The 22778-nt window shown below is 48.0% G+C and overlaps 1 protein-coding gene across 1 annotated transcript; it reads left to right on the top strand.

Moving 5' to 3' along the window:
- The first annotated feature begins 105 nt into the window (after positions 1-105).
- LOC105503668 lies at positions 106-18418 on the top strand. The gene is made up of 4 exons (XM_011930684.1): positions 106-152; positions 280-467; positions 9205-9273; positions 18142-18418. The coding sequence occupies exons 1-4, from the start codon at positions 106-108 to the stop codon at positions 18294-18296; spliced, it is 459 nt and encodes a 152-aa protein (XP_011786074.1). The 3' UTR covers positions 18297-18418.
- The last annotated feature ends 4360 nt before the right edge of the window (positions 18419-22778 follow it).

Below are 22778 nucleotides of genomic sequence, written 5' to 3'. Positions count from 1 at the left end.
CTTCCCCCTCCTCTCTGCTTCCCCCTCCTTCCTCCCCACTCCTTTCCAGATGTACAACGTAAACGCTCGGAAAACGAGTCGGAAAAGGGAGCGGAGAATTTCCTAATGAGGAAAGGAATCACCTCTGGTGGGCGGAGGAAGCCTGTATATGTGTGTGGGGTCTCCCTCAGTGCTTTAGGGAGGAGACTTTGGGGTCTAAAGAGACAGGAGACTCCTCTGGCGTCCGGCCAACTGGGATTCCCCCTTGCCTTCCGGGGCCACCGGGTGCCTGGGTTCTAGCCAGCAGGATTTGGGACACAAGAGTTCAGGTACAGATACAGCGTTCGCAGTCAGCTTGCTAGAGGACCTACACCGGCTCCTCAAGTTCCGCTGCCCCCTCCTCCAAGCTGCTAGTATTGAAAACCCAGGAGTCTGGGGTCATTCACCAGGAGGATTCTGCTCCAGTTTGCCCCCTTCCTGGTCCTACGGTATGTAAACCTCTGCTGAGCCCCTTCCTTGGATCTGACAGTTAACCAAAAGCCTGCGAGTGGCTGGCCCCTCAGTACGTTCTTGATTAAACTCACCTGATTCCTACAAACCTGGAGAATTGTGAGGGGTGGTGGTGGTGGTGGGAAGTCTTGCAAAGGGACCCAACCTTCAGCTCCTAACGGCTGTAAACACTGGGAGCTCTGGCCAGGCACAGTGGCTCACACCTGTAATCCCAGCACTTTGGGATGCCCAGGTGGGCAGATCACCTGAGGCCAGGAGTTCAAGACCAGCCTGGCCAAAATGGCAAAACCCATCTCCACTAAAAATACAAAAATTAGCCGGATGTGGTGGTGCGCACCTGTAATCCCAGTTACTCGGGAACCTGAAGCAGGAGAATTACTTGAACCCAGGAGACAGAGGCTGCAGTGAGCCAAGATTACACCACTGCACTCTAGCCTGGGTGACAGAGCAAGGCTATCTCCAAAAAAAAAAAAAAAAAAAAAATCCAAAAACCAAAAACCAAAAAACACCGGCAGCTGGAACCCAGGACCCCATTCTTCCCAGATCCCCTGTGGAAGTAGAGGAAGGGACTCTAGTAAGGGAAGGCAGTGACCCCCTGCCCCCCACCTCTTCCCCAAGCTCTGGCTCTGTGTGATGAGATCACTTTTCAGGATTCTAGCCTTTATCTTAGTCTGGGGGAGGGGGACTACGAGGCCTTTCAGTCCCTTTCCTCCAGGACTCCTCCCTTTCCAGAATATTACCCCTGAAGTCAACCCTGTCCCTTCTGTTCCCCAGTCCTCTGCCCCACTCTGGGCTGAAAGGCTCAGAATAAGAGTGCCCAGAGTCAATGTTGTTTTTCCTGCCATGACTCTCCCCCTCACTCTGCTACTCTACTTCCTGTCCCAAATCACCCATCTGCTTTTTTAAAAGCCCCTCTCCAGAGCCAGCTGCAGCCCAAGGGAGAGGCTGGCTGGCCAGACTGTGGGGCAATGCTGGCCCGTATCCCGTTCTCACATCTGCAAGTCCTGACCCTTTCTTAGGTGAGGAACCCAAGGAATCTCTGGGTCAGGATCTTTAAGCCAAGCATTGCCAAAACGGCAACCTTTAGGTGAAAGCTACTCAAGCCATGGGCTGGGAACCCCCTTTGGGAGGAGAAGGGCTGAGGCCTGATTGCTTTTTAGCCCAGCAAAGCACATGTGTGTGAACCAAACACTCTCCTCTCTCAGTCTAGGCAAACTCTTTAGATTTTCCCAGGATTTGGGAGATTGGGGGTGGGGGTGGGGAGGGGTGCAGGGAAGGAGGTACATGACTCAGCTCCTCCCAGGAGCCTTGGTGGGGGACAGGGGACATAGCGTCCTGCCCCAGTCCTCCTCCCCACTCCACCCCCAGCCTTGGCCAACTCAAACAGGCCCCCTCCCTGTCCATTCCCTGCTCCTGTTTACACCGGGAGCCCCTTAGTCATTCTTTGGCTGGCCTTTCTACTCTCCCCAATATCCCTCCTCTCTTGGCTTTTTCTGCCCTTATAAGTCCTCTCCCAGTGGCCCCAACACCTCCTGCCTTTCCTCTCACCATGCCTGCCTTTGCCTGATCCTCTCTTCCTCTGCTCTGGGTTCAGCCTGAACTTGGGGTCCCCTCCTAATTAGAGCTACTTCCGCACAGACCTCCAGGCCTGGAAGCTGACCTAGAAAGGACAGTGAGGAGGGGTAGAAGCCATCAGTCCAATCTTCTCCTTCAGAAGAGGAAATGGGTGTAGAGAGATGAAGTGATTTGTCCAGGGTCATATGGCTAGCCAGTTAGCGGTGAGTCTAGAACCTAAGTGTTTAGATTCCAAACCCGCTGCCTTCTCCTCTAAGCCCACTGTCCCTCTAAATGCTCTATCTTCTCTCAGCTTTTTCTTTCCATCGTGTATATCTCTCAGCCTTTCTCTGGCCAAGGCTGTGTGTCTCCAAGTGCCTCTGTTTTTTCTCTTAAACCTGACCTCTTTGGTACCCTCTGTCTCTTCACTGCTCAGTAGGAATGATTTGCTGTGATGACTGACTGTTATGAATCATGGTCTGCTTGATGGAGAGGAAGAAGGGTGAAGGGCAAGGCCAGGACACTCACCAGGCTCCTGTTGTCGCCAGCCTGCTTGCCTTGAAGGCTGGAGTTTTATTTATTTATTTATTTATTTTTGAGACGGAGTCTGGCTCTGTCACCCAGGCTGGAGTGCAGTGGCCAGATCTCAGCTCACTGCCAGCTCCGTCTCCCGGGTTTACGCCATTCTCCTGCCTCAGCCTCCCGAGTAGCTGGGACTACAGGCGCCCACCACCTCGCCCGGCTAGTTTTTTGTATTTTTTTTAGTAGAGACGGGGTTTCAACGTGTTAGCCAGGATGGTCTCGATCTCCTGACCTCGTGATCCGCCCATCTCGGCCTCCCAAAGTGCTGGGATTACAGGCTTGAGCCACCGCGCCCGGCCGAAGGCTGGAGTTTTAGAACCAGAAGAGTGAATTTCGACAGAGGAGTTCAGGTGCAAGTTCTAATGCCAGGAGTCATGCTGAATTTTAGTAGTGTGGAAGAAGGGTGGGGAGTACTGATAATGGTTTATTTAGCACATGCTGTATTCTTGGCCCTGGGCTTGACCTTTAATCTGCCTCTATCCCATTTATCCCAACTTATCCAGCACTGAAGGTATCATGATCCTCATTTTACTATTAGGAAACTGAGGCCTAAAGGAGAGAAGTGACTAAGGGAAGGCCAACAGAAAGGGGCAGAGGTGAAATCCAAACCCAATCCCAGTAGATTTCAAAGCCATTGCTTTTCCCACTGCAATGTCAGCCCTGTAAACCAGGCTGGGTTTCTACAGGGGTATGGGGGAAGATCCTAGAGTAGGAATTATAACCTAGATCCATTGTCCTTGGGGTGGGGTAGGGGAAGATTGGGTATACAATCCATTAGTCCTCTGAAACTGGATGGAAGTTTTTGTCCGTATGTATGTGATTTCTCTGGGGTGAGACTCAGTGGCTTCTTTAAGATTCTCAAGTGCCTGGAAATTCTGAGAACACTGAGGCTGGATGCCTTGGTTTCAAGAAACAGACTCAGGTCTTGCTGGGCTGTAAAAAGCCTGGTTGGGTAGGGGTGGTGGAGGCTGAGGTGTCCATGAAATAAAACTTCCTAGGCCGGGCACAGTGGCTCATGCCTATAATCCCAGCACTTTGGGAGGCCAAGGTGGGCGGATCACGGGTCAGGAGTTCGAGACCAGCCTGGCCAACGTGATGAAACCCCGTCTCTAGTAAAAATACAAAAATTAGCCAGGTGTGGTGGTGGGTGCCTGTAATCCCAGCTACTGGGGAGGCTGAGGCAGGAGAATGGCTTGAACCTGGGAGGCGGAGCTTGCAGTGAGCCGAGATGGCACCATCGCACTCCAGCCTGGGTGACAGAACGAGACTCCATCTCAGAAACAAAACAAAACAAAAACAAACAAGCAAACAAAGAAGTTGGATCTCACAGAGTGAAGGAAGGCGGGATATTTAGGAAAATTATGAAGCTGAAGGCGGGGATAGGGGGATTTCCAGAAGTAGAATAGGAGCCCAGTTATACCAGGATCCAGAGCCTGCTGAAGCTGGGGAGTTGTTCTGTGTGTGTGTATGTGTATGTCTAAGAGAGGGAAATTGGAAAGTACAGGAGTAGACCATCTGCACCCTCAGGCTCTGTTGCTGCTCTGACTCAGGTCTCTGCCTAGAGGAACTGAGGTCTCTATCATCGGTGAGTCACCTCCACCATCCCCACCCCCTGTCTGACCCAGGAGAAACCCCTCTTCTGTGTCCTATGCCTAAAATAAACCCAGACTCCTCTCCTTTTTCTATCCCCAGTTTGCACACAGCACAGGAGGGGTGGATGAAAGATGTTTACTAGGGTGACAAAAGCAGACATTAGCCATAAGATGCTTGGGTTCTTTTGTTGCTCCAGGACTCCGAACCCAGTGATTAAGACTGTGACTAGAGCCAGATGTGGGGGTTCACGCCTGTAATCTCAGCACTTTGGGAGACTGAGGCGGGCAGATCACCTGAGGTCAGGAGTTTGAGACCAGCCTGGCTAACATGGTGAAAGCCTGTCTCTACTAAAAATACAAAAAATTAACTGGGCATGGTGGCAGGAGCCTGTAATCCCAGCTACTCAGGAGTTTGAGGCAGAAAAATTGCTTGAACCCAGGAGGTGGAGGTGGCAGTGAGCTGAGATAGCACCATTGCAATCCAGCCTGGGCGACAGAGAGAGACTCAGACTCTTACGACTAGATACCTCTGTGGGGACCAAACTGGGAGTTTTTCCAGGCGAGACTAGGTTGGGGAGGCGCAGGGGGACAGGGACTAGGGGTGGGCACTGACAGGAGAGTGTCAGGAATCCAGATTAAGCAGATCAATGGGAAGGAATTTCCCCCACTCTTGCTAATGTCTTCTCTTCCAAAAGTTCTTGGGTTTTTCTCAATTTATTTTTGGCATTTTTGGAGGCACTAGAATGCTACGGCAAAACGTAACTACCCCAGATAGGAAGTTAAAAGGAAAATAAGATCCTCTGGGGTGTCCTAAACATTGACCTCATTTTATCTGCTCACTCATGCCACACCCATGACTTTCCTTTCTCTCCCCTTTGCTGCCTTGTACCTACCTCTCGAGAGGAAAGGGGTGCCTGAAGCTTCTCAGCTCAAGGGCCTGGAAGTTAGAGGAGAGACCCATCCGGGGTGGGAGCTGTGGGTGGGAGTGTCAGCTTCCTGGGATGGCCTTCCCAGATGTAAGCACATCTGGAGCCCATCAGGAAGGGACCTGGAGCACCAGGATTCCCAGTGCACATCCGACTGGGGCTGTGAGGGGTTGAGGATGAGCCAGGCATTCCCTCCCACCTCTACAAGTCCAACTGCCATTTCCAGCCCTCTCTTGGGAAGGATTATCAATCCCAGACAGAAAGGGCATTGGAAGAGGCTGGGGAGGAAGGCAGGAGGGCCACAGATTGCACTCTAAACTCAGACACGCTATGTTACTAGCTTCAGCTCTTTCTGGCTTTGTAGAGATAACAGCATCTCTGATCAGGTAGGAATCAGGGTGTGTGTGTGTGTGTGTTGTGTGTTTGTAGAGCATAGTGTGCCATTAGTCCTTAACACAATGGCACAAAGTTGGGGATGGGGCCCAGCATGTCCCTCTCCTTGCTTTTCATAAGTCTTCCTCATGAGTTCTCTGGACCTCTAGCGCTCCTCATCTCTCTACCCCCAAACAAACACATACACTCCTTCCTTGGCTGCAAATTCCTCCCTGTCCATCATCACCTCACAATGAGCACATTTGTTTTCCAGGGATCATGTACAGGGCTAAGAAGGTCCATCCCCTTGCCTTTCTCTTCAGGGAGAGCTAACCTGTTAGGGTGCTGAACTAGGGGATAAGTGGGGTTTACAGCAATTCCTGCAAAGGTTCCAGGTGTCCGCAGCAGCCAGTGCATAAAAGTAAAATGGAGAGTCTCAGGGGCTGATATTTATGAGCCCAGTGACACAGAGCACTCCTGGGACACAGAGCACCCTCCATTTCTTCCAGAACTATAACTTGAGGAGGAACAAAGCCTTAGAAGATTCTTAACCCCTGGACTCCAACGTTGAGGCTTACTACATTGAGATAATAGTATAAAAGAGGCCAGGCACGGTGGCTCAAGCCTGTAATCCCAGCACTTTGGGAGGCAGAGGCGGGGGGGTTACCCTAGGGCCGGGGGTCCAAAACAACCCGGCCCACATAATCAAAACCCATCTCCACTAAAAATACAAAAATTAGCCGGGTGAGGTGGCGGGCACCTGTAGTGCCAGCTGCTCGGGAGGCTGAGGCAGGAGAATGGCGTGAAACCGGGAGGCAGAGATTGCAGTGAGCTGAGATCCGGCCACTGGACTCCAGCCTGGGCGACAGAGCGAGACTCCGTCTCAAAAAAAAAAAAAAAAAAGTATAAAAGAAGGTAATGTTTATACATTCACAATTCACAAGTGGTTACTTCTGGGTCTAATGTACAAAAATGTATTGGACTTCCTGCTTTACCTGTAGTAAGGTTGATTTGCATTCTGTCCTTTGAATACCCACACCCCCCACCTCTGGCCTCAGTCCTTGATTGGATTCAAAGCCCTAAAGGAGAAGCCAAGAGGAGGGGCTTTCTGACCCTTCGGTTTATATTCCCTTCCACAGATGTCCAGCAGTTGGGAGGTTGGATGCCTTCTTCCAGTCTCTAATCTACATGTGGCTAGAGGCTTCCAGATGACAGAATTGTGGAACTGGGAGGTAGGGTTAGGGCTTCCAGGTCTCTCAGATAGAAAAGGGGTGTGTGATGAGATTGACCTGGGAAGAAGAGAAGTTCGGGGTTTGATGAAAGAGCTGCGTGCCTAGGAACAGGAACGGTGGAATGGTACTCCAAGCTTTCACCTCTAGGGAGAGCGGCCCTCCCTTCAGGCCACACTCTTCCACCCAGTCGGCCACAGCTGGCCACACCCCCACAGCTGGCTGGGAGATCTCAACCCTACCCCTTTCTAGAAGCCGATTGCTTACAGATGTTCTAGGAGGTGGGGGGTTGTTGAGAGCAGGAAGGGCAGGATGGGGTAAAGGGAAGGAAAACTCAAGGAAGGAGGGAAGACTCACTGAAGGGAGAGAGGAAGTTGTGATCAGGTGGGGAAGCCTGTCAGATGGTGAAGAAGTCAGAGAGAAAGAAACAGTTGAAGAAAGGACGAGAGAAAATGAAAAAATAGTTCTCATTTTCCCCTGAAATCCACCCTACTCTTTGCAGGCAAATTAATCTTCCTAAACTAAGGCTCTGATGATGTTACTTTTCAGATTAAAACCTTTCGTGTTGGCGGGGCGCCGTGGCGCAAGCCTGTAATCCCAGCACTTTGGGAGGCCGAGATGGGCGGATCACGAGGTGAGGAGATCGAGACTATCCTGGCTAACATGGTGAAACCCCGTCTCTACTAAAAAATACAAAAAACTAGCCGGGCGAGGTGGCGGGCGCCTGTAGTCCCAGCTACTCGGGAGGCTGAGGCAGGAGAATGGCGTAAACCCGGGAGGCAGAGCTTGCAGTGAGCTGAGATCTGGCCACTGCACTCCAGTCTGGGCGACAGAGCGAGACTCCGTCTCAAAAAAAAAAAAAAAAAAAAACTTTCGTGGTTCCAACATTTTAACTAATAAAGATCTCAGTCTACTCTAAGTTCCTAGAATTGTGCAAGGGACATTAATTAATAAATGCCATTGATCTAAGTAGTATACATTTTGAATGCTTACTATGTATAAAGCTCTGTGGGTTACGCTGGGGAGAATAAGGAGGGAGAAGGAGGGGGAAATGGGTTAGGTTGGAGACATAAATAAGAGCAAAGAGGTAGACAGAGAGGGTTTAGAGAGAGGAAAAGACAGAGTGGCTAGGGATTGGTGAAGGAGAAGAGGGTGGAGGAACCAGGAAGGAGGATCCTAGAAAGATGGTAGGTGAGAGGAAAGGAGAAAGGAAAGGGGAAGCACACAACAGAGAGGAGGGATAGAGGGAAAGGAACGTGAGGAGAGGGAGGGCAGGGGTGCAGAGTCACGGAGAGTGGGAAATAGACTTTGGAAGACTGGATTAAGGGACTAATCCTTTCCTCCTGCCAGGTCAGGAACTCTTCACTGGCCAATGAGAGGCAGTGTGGAACACCGGTCTGCTCCTTCCTCTGCCACCCCCAGCTTTCCATTTAGGACACAGCTTTCTATGTCCTTTGTCATTTTGGGGTCATTGAGTTGAATCTACTCTTTCTTGAGTTCCCCGCCCTCCCGCTCCCACCCCTGGGAAGATGACTTTCTGAAGTCATCTTCCCCCACTTCTTACACTGCAAGCTAGTCTCCCTTGTCTTTTTTGGTCTATCTTTGGATTTATTTCCCTGAAGTGGGTATGCAGGAATGAAGCAGATAGAGGTGCTTCCAGATCTGTTCTGCCCTTCATCAGTGTCCACCCTTCCCCTCTGAACCAGTCCAGGACTGTGACATTTGTGTCAGAAGGTCCCTTTGGCCCCTTTCCTGCTCCTGAATCCCTGGAGTGGTATTTGGAGGTGGGAGGAGGGGTAAGGTCCGAAGTGGAAAGTCTGACGCTGAGTCCAGGCCCCCAGCCCCACTCAGACTGGCTGAGCTCATCTCTCCAAGCAACCGCAGCTGGACATTTTCCATGTGATCACCTCAGGGAGGGGGGCTGGGTTCCAGAAACCCAGACAGAGCTAACTGAGTATCACAGCTTAGGAACAGAGCACCCTCAGGTGCCGCCTCTCCACCTTCTCCTGTGTTCTGCATGGGAAAGCCCTGGGACAGTAGCAAGGAAAGGAGAAACAGGCCTGGAGAAGGGCCAAACCTGGAATATATTTTGGGTCCAAGTTGGCCCAGGTTTCTACATCTTTCTCATGTTCACCATTTGTGCCGGCCAGGCTGGGAAAAGATCCTGTGTGATGTGAATGTGCCTGTGAGGTGAAAACCTCCCTCTGTGTGTGTGTATGGTCTGAAAATCTGAACATGTTTGTGTTGGTGTATTTGCATGGATGTATCTGTATCCTGAGCTGTCAATAGGCTAAAGTTGGGGCGCGTGTGTGTGAGGTGTGATTGCCCCTGCTCTCGTGCTAGTGCAGTGGGAGGTGAGATAGTAGTTTGAGGAAGAGGGCTGCCTGTTCTTAAAACTCTCCCAACCCTCCCCACCACCATGTCCCTTCCCAAACTCATGGTGTTCTCTTTCAACTGCAGATACTGGAGGGCCAGAGAAAGCAAGCTTGAAACAGAGAGGAATGAGTCACTTTGGTGGAGGAAATTGGGGTAAGGGGACTTCTGGAACTGGCTGACATGGGAGTGATCATCTAGGTATGATACAGGAGCTGCTTTGAGAATAGCCCCGGCCTCTGCCATGAAGGCTGCTGAGCTGGAAGCGTTAGAGGGCATTTCGTGTGGGTCTCTGCTCTCCTTTCCCCACTCCCCCTGGGCCTGAGATGTCTGGACAGGCTGGAGGAGGTTGGTGGGGAGGCAGGGAAGGGGATGGGCAGGAAGCACTTGGCTGTTTGTTCCCTCTCTTTCCTGACTCCTTTGTGGCAGCAGACTGGCTTCCTTCCTCCTCTCAGCATCTTGGCTCCCGGCTCATTTCCGCTCTTATGCCCTTAGTCTAGCTCTCAGCCTTGCACAGGGGAGTTTTTCCAAGCCGGGTCTTCTGGGCACAGGGACTCCTAGATAAGTGGGGTAGGGGCTGAGGAATGCAAATGAGATGTCAGTGTGCCCTTCCCTCAGCCCATTCAAAGTCTGTAGCCCTGGATTGAATGAACTGGAGGAGAGACTTATTTGCCAGGGGATGGGAAGCAGAAACCCAGGTGTTTGGTTACCTGGGGCCTGCCTCTCCTTCAGCCTGAGATGTGGAGAGAGCAGGGCTGGAAGACTCCCTACCCCCACCTCAGCCTCGCTTCCCTCTCTGCGTCCCTACTTGGCTGTCCTTGCTTCAGTCTGCCCCTGCCCCACCTCCCACCTCCAGCTACTGCCCTACAAGTCAAGGAATGTAAGTTTTATTTCTCATCCTCTCATTGATTAGTCATGGGCACCCCGATCCCCACGGGAACCGTTACTCACCCTTGGGCCCCCCTCATCAGCAGTCTCCCCAGAACTGGCTGAATTCCTGTAGGAGGAGTTCACAGCCAGCCGTTGGACTTGGGGGGAGGTAGTGGGGGTTGTGGGTGGTGGGCAGTGTCCTAGAGACAGCCACTTTTGGAACAGTGGTTTGACCTTGTTATGGCCCGGAAGCATGAGTCTCTCCCTCCTCCCAGTACACACATATATACACAGAGACATTGTACTCCTGGTTCTAGCTACTTTAATCACCATGGGTATTTTGTCAGAAGAGGTGAGGCTGGGGTAGGGAAAGTGTCCTGTGATTGTCTGGAGAAGGGCCCAAAGCAACTGAATATTTAGTCTCTTCACTGGTGCTGGCTTTGGGGGCCAGGACTAGGGCCCAGGGCCTGCTCTTTGGACTTGGCTGAGTGCCCAGGCCTGGCCTCTGTCTCCCAGAATCAGACGGGGGCCTTTCCCAATAAGGAGCTTCCCAACTCTGGGTCCACTTCCCTGTTGCCCCCACCCCTTCTCCCCTCTAACAGCTCTTCTGCCCTAAAATGGCCACGTTTTTTCTTTCTTCTTCCCTCCCCTACACCCAGGTTTGGGCCCCAGGGGTAGAGCTGGGGGTTGGATAAGGGTAAGACTGTACAGGGGCCAGATGGGCAGGTTTGGAGAAGGGTAATGAGATCCCAGGAAGAGAGAGAGGAACCATGCCACATGGCTCAAGTATGTATGGGGGGTGGAGGTGGAGGCACAGCTTCCTGGAGTTATTGTCTCTCCTATAATAATAATAGCTTATGCTTTATGCTACATAGTATGCATTCTAAGAGCTTTGTATGTATTAACTTGTTTAATTGGCACTGCCCCTCTATCAGGGAGGTACTATTGACCTATTCCATAAGATGAGGAAACTGAGGCACAAACTTGCCCAAGGTAAGCAGAAGAGCTGGGATTCAAACCCAAGCAATCTGGCTTTACTTTAGGAAAGACCAGTCCATTAGGTTTATCTTTGGAATGCTTGAGCCTCACTGGCAAAGGCAAAAGGAATGCCTTTATGAGGCTTATGGGGTGGTCATGCTCACAGAAGCTGCTGGTCAAGTGTACCCCACTTTGGACCTAGGTGTTGGATTCAGACTAAACACTTTCAAAGAAAGCCATTGACCCATTCTTCTTTTCCTTTTTAAACGAATTCTTTGTTTGTTTGTAGGAACGGGGTCTCACTATGTTTGCCTAGACTGGTCTTGAACTCCTCGGCTCAAGTGATCCTCCTGCCTTGGCCTCCTAAAGCATTGGGATTACAGGAATGAGCCACTGTGCTCAGCAACAAATTCACTTTTTAAAAACAAATCTAGGCTGGGCGCGGTGGCTCACACCTATAATCCCAGCACTTTGGGAGGCCAAGGTGGGTGGATTGCCTGAATTCAGGAGTTTGAGACCAGCCTGGGCAACATGGTGAAACCTCGTCTTTACTAAAATACAAAAAATTAGCTGAGCATGGTGGCGCACGCCCATAATCCCAGCTGCTTGAGGGGGCTGAGGCATGAGAATTGCTTGAACCTGGGAGGTAGAGGTTACGGTGAGCCAAGATCATGCCACTGCCCTCCAGCCTGGGCAAAAGAGTAAGACTCTGTCTCAAAAAAACAACAAGGCTGGGTGCGGTGGCTCACGCCTGTAATCCCCAGCACTTTGGGAGGCTGAGGCGGGTGGATCACGAGGTCAGGAGATCAAGACCATCCTGGCTAACATGGGGAAACCCTGCCTCTACTAAAAATACAAAAAATTAGCCGGGTGTGGTGGCGGGCGCCTGTAGTCCCAGCTACTCAGGAGGCTGAGGCAGGAGAATGGTGTGAACCCGGGAGGCGGAGCTTGCAGTGAGCCAAGATTGTGCCACTGCGCTCCAGCCTGGGAGACAGAGTGAGACTCCATCTCAAACAAAACAAAACAAAACAAAACAAAAAAAACAAACACAAAAAACCCCCAAATCTATTGATCTATTGTTGATATGCAAATGACATACACGTTAGCACAGAAGCCATCTAAGTGTGACTGGAGGTGGAGGAAGGGAGGAATGCAAGAAGGGGCAGATATAAGGATTAGAGAAGGCCGGGCACGGTGGCTCAAGCCTGTAATCCCAGCACTTTGGGAGGCCGAGACGGGCGGATCACGAGGTCAGGAGTTTGAGACCATCCTGGCTAACACGGTGAAACCCCGTCTCTACTAAAAAACACACAAAAAAAGCTAGCCGGGCGAGGTGACTGGCGCCAGTAGTCCCAGCTACTCAGGAGGCTGAGGCAGGAGAATGGTGTAAACCCGAGAGGCGGAGCTTGCAGTGAGCTGAGATCCGGCCACTGCACTCCAGCCCAGGCGACAGAGCCAGACTCCGTCTCAAAAAAAAAAAAAAAAAAAAAATAAGGATTAGAGAAGACCTGGGAAAATAAGGAAGAAGCCAGTAAGCTTGTATGTGGAGGGACTTCCTTGAGCCTTTCTCCAGCTTTTGCTCATGTTTTAGGTAGTTAAAAATAGTGATTTATTCTACTCACTGAGAGAGACAAATGAAGAAAGGGATGAGAATTCTTTTTCCCTTGAAAGCACACAGGGACTCCCTGGGCTGAATCCAGGTACTTCACTTGGAAGTTCCAACTTGAGCAAGTCTGCCCTTCTTTGGCTTTCAATTTTGTCTTTCCTAAATCAAAGGAATTGAGCTAGGTGATCCTTGAGGTTCCATCTTACCCCAACACATTCAGATTCTCATACAGGAACTCAGGGGAAAACCAGGGTTGGGGCTGGAGTCCTTGTGTGGGGGCCAGGAATAAACAAATAATTGGTAACCAGGATGAGCTCAGTGATCTAGGGGAAAGGCTCTGTAGGGGGTGGTGGGAAGGAAGCCAGGGAAGGAGAGGCCAGACCCCAGAAAACTGAATGGAGCATGGATTCATTCATTCATGCAACCATGTACTTTCAGAAACTAAAACGTAGGAATCTGAGCTTCCCATCCAACAACGTTATAATGAGCCCATGGGCTCTAGATGTCTAGGAAGGGCAAACTCCCAGTTCCCTCCCCAATTTTTGAGGTATTACAGGAGAAAACAGCTAATAGTTATCAAGTACCATGTATAGATCTAAGCATTTTACATATGTGACCTCATTTAACCTCAAAATAATCCTATGAAGCAGCATTTTATATCTTTCAAATTGATTTCCTCATTTAATCCTCCTCAACTATTCTCTAAAGTTAACAGGAGCATTTGACTGATGAGGAATCTTTAAAAGTGAGAAAAGATGAAACTAGATTTCTAGTAGGATTTTCTAACTGGTAAAGGTAGGAGCCCCTGGAAGGAGTTAGAGGACTCTCACTTCCTAGCAAGATATTTTCTGACTCTAGGCTTCCAGATTGTGGGGGGGTGGGAGTGTGCTTTTCAGCTGTTGACAAATGGCAGATCAAGATATGCATCAAGTTACTGATCAGGAGCAAGAAAATGGCACTCTGAGGTCTTTGAGAATGTTTGTAAGAAGTCTCTAGAGATAGAAACAATCACAGGATTGAGGATTACCTTAAATCTGCAAGAGACCTTGAGAGGCCAGAGGTAGAATTCTGAGTGAGTTAGCTCCCCTTTGTTTCTACCAACTACTGGTCAACAGCAGGAGAGAAGGAAATTAGATATATGGAGGGATTTACCTATTGTTTGGGGCTGATAGAATCCTGCCTCCTGTGGGTAATAGCGAAGTTAATTCTTCTATCACTGTCATCAGCAGGAGTTACAGGTGTGAGTGGTAGTGTTAGTGGAGGGGGGGATGGTAGTGAGGATGGGGTTGCCTGGAAGACCTCTGACCAGCTAGAAGAGCCTGAGATTTTGAGGGGGAGGAGAGAATTTGCCAGACGGGTACTTGCGGGGAGGGTCTAAGTGTTTGGGCTCCAGCCTGGGGTGAAGTCAGAGACATAAATCACACCTCCCAACTGCCTGTTTCCGCTTTGAGCTCAGTTCCCAGCCAAAAGCCCAGCTAGACTGCCAGAGGAGTAAGCGTGTGGATGGGGGAGGGGCCAAAGAGCTGGAAGCTGGTGATTGGGAATGGGCGTCATCAGCTGGGAATCTGGTCTCATCAGGGTCATGAAATGGACTCAAAGCCAGGGCTGGCAGAGCAGGGAGCCCAGGGATTTCAACAGAACTGCTCTGTAGATGCCTCATGCCACGTGAGACACACCCACAACCACACCCTGTTTGCTGACTTCTCCTCTCCCACACATAAAAACCACTGGGACATGCCTAGAGGCACAGACACCTACACAGACACACCCCCACCCCCATCCAGCTGTTGCTCACTTGTGCCAGAAAACTCTACGTCTTCTGGATGAGTAGGACTAGGAGAAATGAGTGAGGGTTCAGAGATAAGGAGGATCCTGATCTTCATTAAGATCTGGAAACACTTTTCTCTGGTAATCTTAAAGGCCTGCCCCGTGTTATCTTTTTGCCCTTCCCCACTGGGGATGGGTCTGGGTGATTTCCCTTCTCACTTTAGGAGAACCTCAGTGGTCTGTCGTCCTCTTGGTGGGTAGTGCCTCCTAATCACAGTGATGGCAGAACAGGAGGCAAGAGATTGAGTGTGCATGTTGGGCGGGGTAGGTGTTTGAGGGCAGGAAATCCAGAAAGCCACTCAGACAATGGCCTTTTCCGCGCGCTTGGGTCCAGGCTGCTGGATCCTGTCTGACCGTAACAGCACCTCCTATTTTTCCCTCTGGTTAGCTTCCCACTCATGCTCATTTCGGGGCATATAGGAGAGGCAGGATTCCTTTGGAGGAAAGGTGTCCTGTCCATCAGTCCTTTTCCAGATGACTGTTCTGGGTTGACCACAAGGATTTGGGGGCATAAGTAAACTTATCAAGCCTGGGACCACTCCAACCATGCCTAGTGTCCTCTTAAATGTAGCATTTGTTATGGCCCCTACATGGTACAGCTGTAAGCACTTTGACATCTTAAGGGAATCATGATGCTTTTATTTTGGGCTAAGTTTGCCCCATTTTGTTTTCTGAATTGTCTGTATCCTATCGGATTGGAAACTTGAATGAAGCAAAGATTGTGTCTGTCAATCGGTACAGCCCCGGACCAGCATTAGGAAAATAATATATGTCTTTTGATATTCAAGGTGACAATATGATTACACTGAAGAGAGAAGATCTTGGGAATGCTGGGATATATTTTTTCCTAGAAAAGTGAGGGTAGGTCACAGCTACCATGGCCACTTAAATGGGGGCAAACTGACCCTGAGGTCTCCAATCTCTCCGTTCTCCTGACCTGTACCTGGGAGAACCAGAAAGCTTCTTTCAAATACACCTTCAACTTTAGTCATTTGGGTCTCAGTGTCTCAGTACTGTCTCACTAATGTGCCCATTTTGTCTTCAGCTTTGCTCCTGTGATTCCAGTGTCTGGAATGCACTGTCCTCTGTATTGGTCATCAAGGCCCATCTAAGCCCTGCATAAGCTTTCCCATCTCATTCTTTATTTTATTTTAAAATATTTATTTATTTATTTGAGATGAAGTCTTGCTCTGTTACCCAGTCTGGAGTGCAGTGGCATGATCTCGGCTCACTGCAACCTCTGCCTCCTAGTGATTCTCCTGCCTCAGCCTCCTGAATAGCTGGGATCACAGGCGCCCACCACCAGGTCTGGCCAATTTTTATATTTTCAGTAGAGACGGGGTTTTACCATGTTGGCCAGGCTGGTCTTGAACTCCTGACCTCAAGTGATCTGCCTGCCTCGGCCTCCCAAAGTGCTGGGATTACAGGCATGAGCCACCGAGCCCGGCCTTCCCCAGCTCATTCTAAATCTCGGCAATGTGCCACTCTTCTGAAGTCCTAGGCTTATAGTCTGCAGTACATGGTCTAACACTTAATTATCCAGGGTATTAATGAAGTCTTTGGATAATTTAGAAATTGAATACATTTGGATGCACCTATGATAGAAGCAACTCTAAATATTTTATGAAAGCATATTCCATAGAATTGTTTTTTTTTTTTTTTAGACTGAGTCTTGCTCTGTTGTCCAGGCTGGAGTGCAATAGTGTGATCTTGGCTCACTGCAACCTCCGCCTGCCAGGTTCAAGCGATTCTTCTGCCTCAGCCTCCTGAGTAGCTGGGATTACAGACATGCCCCAGCTAACTTTTGTATTTTTAGTAGAGACGGGGGTTCCACCATGTTGGTCAGGTTGGTCTCGAACTCCTGACCTTGTGATCTGCCTGGGTCAGCCTCCCAAAGTGCTGGGATTACAGACATGAGCCACTGCGCCTGGCCAGAATTTTTAATGATAATGTTTGCTTTTTGTTAATGTGCTTTTATTTTTCACAGGGAAGTCATCTGAAAAGACTTGAGTTCGAATGTTGCCTCCCTTACTTAATAGATATGTAACCTTGGCAAGTTCCTTAACCTCCTTGGGTCTCAATATCTTCATCTGTAAAATGGCAGTAATATCTTTCTCATAGATTTGTTGGGATAATTAAACTAATATGCTATATGTATGGTTACAGTCCTTGGTTGTAAATATTAAAGCCTCATTCAGTCTGTTTGATAAATCTGAAATCTATTTGAACTCTGATGTGCTCTCTGTAATATTGTTTTTTTTCTTTTTTTTTTTTTTGAGATGGAGTCTCACTCTGTCGCCCAGGCTGGAGTACAGTGGTGTGATCTTGGCTTACTGCAACCTCCACCTCCCGGGGTTCAAGTGATTCTCGTGCCTCAGCCTCCTGAGTAGCTGGGATTGAATGTAATGTATTTTATAGATCAAGTCCCAGCACAAACACTAATTCCTCCAAGAAGCCTTCATTAATCCCCCACCCAGTACTCCTGATTTCACTAGTCACAGCACCTACCCCACTATATTGTATCTTCCTGTTTGTCTGTCCTTTTAGACTAAGTTCTGTGGGGTAAGGATCTTGTTTACTTCTGTTTTTCCACTGCCAAGCACATTGCCTGGATAAACAAATATTTGAATAAATTGAGCCTGTTTTGAAAGCAATGGTAAACATAACACAGCAACATTACAAAACTAATTTCTGAATTGTATGACATTTTTACAAGGTGGTCTTCTAGCAAGATAGCATTTCTTACTATCATGTTTTTAATGTGCATCTAATTATTGAATTGGATCCAGAGATGTGGTCCAATTACTTGTTAACTTTTGTCACCTGACCTGTCCCCACAAGGGACAGGTAAGTGTGGCAGAGACCACTAATTCTCATCGTCCTGTCTCTTCTTCCTTTTAATAGTATGACTCTGCTACCCTGCTATCCACACACTAAATCTTAGCAGGGTGCATGGCTGCCAGCTAGACACTACACTGCCCAGCCTGTCTTGCAATTAGAGGTGGTCCCATAACTATGTTCTGGTCAATGGAATGTGAGTGAAGCAATGTGTGTAACTTCTGGGTCATGCCTTTAAAAAGGAAAGGTAGTTGCTCTCAGTCTTTCATCCTTCTGCTTGCTATGACATGGTGACACATTAAGCAGCCACCATGGACCCAGAGATGCAAGCCTTTTCTATCAAAGACCATCTACTCCATATATCTCCGTACTAGTACTTTATTTGAAGTAAGAGGCTCACTATATTTGTGGGTTTCTTTGTTGTGGCAGCATGGCTGATATCCTTTGAATGAAAATTAAGATAACCATATAATTCATTAAATCCCTTAGCCTACTCTGAAGAATATTTTCAAGGAGCGCAAAATAAAAACCAAGTTTCAAAATAGAGTTTACTGAAGTCACTTATTCAATGGCATTTTGTGAAAAACTATGAAATTTATTCTATCATGAGCATAGTCAAAGTTGTAGGTTTATAAACATAGTAGCTCTTCTATTTAGCATTGCTTTTTATCATAACTTTGAAATCCCAGATAGATTATGTGGTAGCCTCCAAGATGGCCTCATTGACGCTCCTCTCTTGGTATTCATGCCCTTTCTGTTTTCCCTTCCTACACTGAATGATGGCTGGCCCATGTAACCAACACAATACTGTGGAAGTGACATGTGTAACTTTTAACACGAAATCATAAGAGACATTGCAGTTTCCACCGTGGTCTCTCTCGGATCTCTTGCCAGCCACCAAGCAGCCACCAAGCAGCCCTATGGAGAGGCCAGTGGTAGAGAGAAACTGAGGCCTTCCACCAAAAGCCAGCACCAACTTGCCATCCATGTGTGTGAACCTGCTTGCAGTACAGAGTGTTCAACCCCAGTCAAGCTTTCAGATAACTACAGCCCTAGCTGACATCTTGACTACAGCTTCAAGAGCGATATCAAGGCAGAACTGCTTCGCTAAACTGCCCTTGAATTCCTGACCCACAGAAACTGAGAGAGAGAATAAATGTTTATTGTTGTTTCAAGTAACTACATTCTGGGGGTAACTTCTTATGTATAAATAACATATACTATAAATTTCTTGAAAGTAAGATTCATGACTTATACTTATTTTACCTCAAGTCATTGTTATCAACTACTCTCCCACCCCAACCTAGGTGATTAGAGCATACTACAACGTCTGATACATGAGATGTGAAATGATACAGTCTTTGAAATTCAGCATAGTTAACTCAGTGAGAGAAAACAATTTATTAATTAGTCTGACTAGCTTTTCTTCCCTGAGGGCATTTAAGATTTCTCAGGGTGGAGGTGAGGACAAGTGGTAGAACTCAGGTCTTAGATGAGTATTGTTACTTGTCATACTGGAATCTCCCCAAATTCTCTGTTCTCAGTAGTTAAGTTGAATATTTTCTTCAGACTGGGTGTATATGAAAGCTCTGGTAAATGGAATGTTTCCAATATCCTATGGAAACTCACCTGGGCAAAGGAAGTGAATCAGTGTCTGGAAGGAAAGTGAAGGCATTCCTCTCTTCACAGGATAAATTCAGGCACAGGTCCTTTACTAGGGACCAGATGAAAACTGCACTGGCAGGAAGAACTAACAGCCCACTGCGAATATAAAGGGGCAGGAAGAGACTAGTGAGGAAGGGCAGCTGCGGCTGCTGGTGGTGGTGGTGGGGTTGGGTGGGTAGTGGAGCAGAGATCAGAGACAGATTGGCCTTAGACCCAAAATTTACCTACATATATTTAAAGATGGGATCTTACTCTATTACTCAGGCTGAAGTGCAGTGGCCTGATCATAGCTCACTGCAACCTCAAACTCCTGGGCTCATACCATCCTCTCACTTAGGCCTCCTGAGTAGGTGGGACTACAGGCATGTACCACTGTACCTGGCTAATTTTATTTTATTTTATTTTATTTTTTTGAGATGGAGTTTCACTCTTGTCTCCCAGGCTGGAGTGCAATGGCACGATCTTGGCTCACTGTAACCTCCACCTCCCGGGTTCAAGCCATTCTCCTGCCTCAGCCTCCAGGGTAGCTGAGATTACAGGCACCTGCCACCACGCCTGGCTAACTTGTGGATTTTTTTTTTTAAAGTAGAGACGGGGTTTCACCATGTTGGTCAGGCTGGCTTTGAACTCCTGACCTCAGGTGATCCATTCGTTTTGGCCTCCCAAAGTGCTGGGATTACAGGTGTGAGCCACCACGCTCGGCCTAATTTTACTTTTTGTAGAGACAGGGCTCTTGCTATGTCACCCAGGCTGGTCTCAAATTCCCGACCTCAAGCAATCCTCTTGTCTTGGCCTTCCAAAGTGCTGGGATTACAGTTGTGAACCACTGTGCCTGGCTTTGATACATATTAATATGATGAATATTACCCAGATGAGCATCACTTTCTTCTTGAAATAGTAGTTTTAGATTCTTTTGGTTACAAGGCTGACTGGAGCCTCCAGCCTTCTCACTCTGCAAAAGATTAGAAGATCTGCATCTCTGATATTCAGATCCCTGTAGTGGGTCCCCAGTGGTGGGAAACAGATAGTGGGAAAGGGACATTGGGAGCTCAGAACTTTCATTTCCCCACTCCTTTAGTACTCGGTTCCCTTAGCTCAGCCATAGCTTATGTCTGGGGTCACATGGAGTTCTGCGGGTGCTAGACTGGTCACCTTCAACAAGGCAAAGTCAATTACTTCTCAGAACTGAACAGCAGATGTTGGAGGAGGACAATATTCTAGATATCATTTAGCCCAATGTCCTCATTTTAAGCAAGGCCCAGAGAAAGCAAATGGCTTGCCCAAGGTCATACAGCTAATGTGGGACAGAATTCAGGTGTCTTTATTCCAAGTCAGCTCTTTCCATCATGCCACATTTGCTTTCACTCATTAGGATAAAATCATATTCCATTTTATCCTACTGACTCCCAACTTCCAGTTCTGGGTTGGGAAGGGTCAATTTCCAGACTTTTCTTTTCTAAGGATAGGACGAAGAGACTTCGCTACTATTTTTAGGCAAAATAGAGCGTTACCCCCTTTCCCTGCCTCTCTTTCCCCTGTTGTTTTCAATGAGGAACTGAGTCTATTTCTCTGTAGGCAGGAGGTCTCTCAAGTTCTGAGTTCCATTCAGTTTGTGGCAGGGAAGCTGATAGGCACAATGCTGTGGGATGCCCTTCACCTTGGCAGGCTGATTGTACCCAACTGGTGGTCATGGCCTAGTGCCCATTGGCAGGCAGGGTGTCCACTCATGCATTAACTTGATGTCTGTTGTCCATGGATGCCAGATGGCTGGCTGAATACCTATAATGCAACTTGTCTGGTCTGCAGTTCCTGGTTTGTGTCACTTTTAGATTTGAATATGTGTGACAATTTTAGGAGGGTGGTCGCTCCACGGATTTAAGATACTGGCATTTCCAGATTGGCAGAAAGGAGGACACCTTACTGCCAACCTAGAATCTGTGCTGGATAGCACAAGACCTGGACTTCAGGAAAGTTCTTCAAATGTCTCTGTGATCTCTCTCTTCCCAACACTCCCCCACTGTAGAGTTCTTGGTGTCACTCCTCCCTACATGGTATGTATCTCTGTCTCAGGCCAAAGTGTCTAAGAATGGGAAGGCAGAGAAGTGAGGTATGTGTGTGTTAGGATGAGTGGACTGGGAAGCAGAAAAGGCACCCTGCTTACTCTTTCCCACAGACTCAGAAGACTCTGGAAGCTACCTAATGCCCTAAAATTTCCACTGCAGTCCCAGACAACCTTAGACTATATCTCCACCTACTGGACACCAAGAGATTGACAAGACTGTCTCAGTTTTTTCTTTAGAACTAGCATAGAGCCTAAAACCTCATCAATACATTTATCCCAAGGTTAAATCATTCCTTCTCAGAATTTGTTGAAGCTATGGGGGCAGATTGACTGCCTTTTCAGGGAGACTGGGTACTAGGAAGACTTGGGTACAATTTCCCCCATACACTGCTTTCTCTATCAAAAAAATCTGTCAGCGGGGCACAGTGGCTCACGACTGTAATCCCAGCAGTTTGGGAGGCCGAGGTGGGTGGATCTCCTGAGATCAGGAGTTCAAGATCAGCCTGGCCAACGTGATGACACTCCCTTTTCTACTAAAAATACAAAAATTAGCCAGGCAGGGTGGCGGCGTGCGCCTGTAATCCCAGCTACTCTGGAGGCTGAGGGAGAATTGCTTGAACCTGGGAGGCGGAGGTTGCAGTGAGCCGAGATTACACCATTGTACTCCAGCCTGGGCGACAAAGCAAGACTCTGTCTCAAAAAACAAAACAAAACAAAAAAACGTTTCAGGGGCTGGATCAAGAGCCTCAATTCCTTGCTTCAGTTGCCCTGGATATAGGTTGGTTAAACTCTATTCACCTCGTATGCCCATAGACAGAAAACAGCAGGTAGGTAGGGTTAGATCATAGGGTCCCTGTTAGCCTTAGGGCAAGGGGAAAGCAATCTTAAAGAATTGCCTTTTACTTGTCTCTCTGTCTGCCACCTGCCTCAAATATGGGAGAGACTAGGGGTGTCCTCTATTGTTCTTTTTTTTTTTTTTGTATTTTTAGTAGAGATGGAGTTTCACCATGTTGGTCAGGCTGGTCTCGAACTCCTGACCTTGTGATCCGCCCGTCTCGGCCTCCCAAAGTGCTAGGATTACAGGCGTAAGCCACCGTGCCCGGCTCTATTGTTCTTTTTCACATCCACCAGCAGTTCTCTTCCTATGCTCATTAGCAAAGACAATTCCATTAGAATCCATTAACAATCATTTTGTCCATGCTGAAACCATGGGCTAGCTATTCACCAAAGTCCCTGGGCTACACCTTTAGAAGTGAAGGTCGTATATAAGTAGTGACAGCTCTCAAATGAATCCTTTATTGGTGAAATGGGGACAATGTCAATACACATCCTCAAAATTGATCAGGCTGCACAATAATATCAATTCATAGAGGTTACAGCACTAGGAAAACAATTTACATCAGATCCAGAAATTTACTCTCCTTCTCCAGCTGAACATCTTACCAGGTGAAGTAAGAAGCAGTCATTTCTTTTTTATTTTTTGGATGTCTGGTTTTCACTTAAAACATGCCCTTTAAATATCTTTCAAATTTTTGCTGAATGGGAAGGAATCAAGAAGGAATTAAAACAATGTTGGGGATCATCTTATGCTACATACAGTTCATGTCATTTCTGTATTATGTATCTTCAGTTTATTCATTATAGCTAAAATGTATTGAGTGTTTACTGTTAAAACTTAAAAACTTTAATGCATTTTTCCCACTTATATCTTTAAATTATCTTATGACATAAATACTATACTTTTCTTTTTCTTTTTTTTTTTTTTGAGACGGAGTTTCACTCTGTCGCCCAGGCTGGAGTACAGTGGTGTGATCT

The sequence above is a fragment of the Colobus angolensis genome, unplaced genomic scaffold (genome assembly GCF_000951035.1).
Source record: "Colobus angolensis palliatus isolate OR3802 unplaced genomic scaffold, Cang.pa_1.0 Scaffold87, whole genome shotgun sequence".
NCBI classification, from domain to species: domain Eukaryota; kingdom Metazoa; phylum Chordata; class Mammalia; order Primates; family Cercopithecidae; genus Colobus; species Colobus angolensis.
The sequence above is the reverse complement of the archived record's forward strand: the minus strand, read 5'-3'. Positions and strand labels throughout refer to the sequence as shown.

Excerpts from the sequence above, each read along its gene's own strand:
- LOC105503668 (XM_011930684.1), top strand. The coding sequence starts at position 106 with ATGAGGAAAGGAATCACCTCTGGTGGGCGGAGGAAGCCTGTATATGT. Across the intron at positions 153-279 it reads CGGAGGAAGCCTGTATATGT|CCAGCAGGATTTGGGACACA; the intron begins GTGTGGGGTCTC and ends CCTGGGTTCTAG. Across the intron at positions 9,274-18,141 it reads CTTTGGTGGAGGAAATTGGG|CCACCAAGCAGCCCTATGGA; the intron begins GTAAGGGGACTT and ends GCCACCAAGCAG.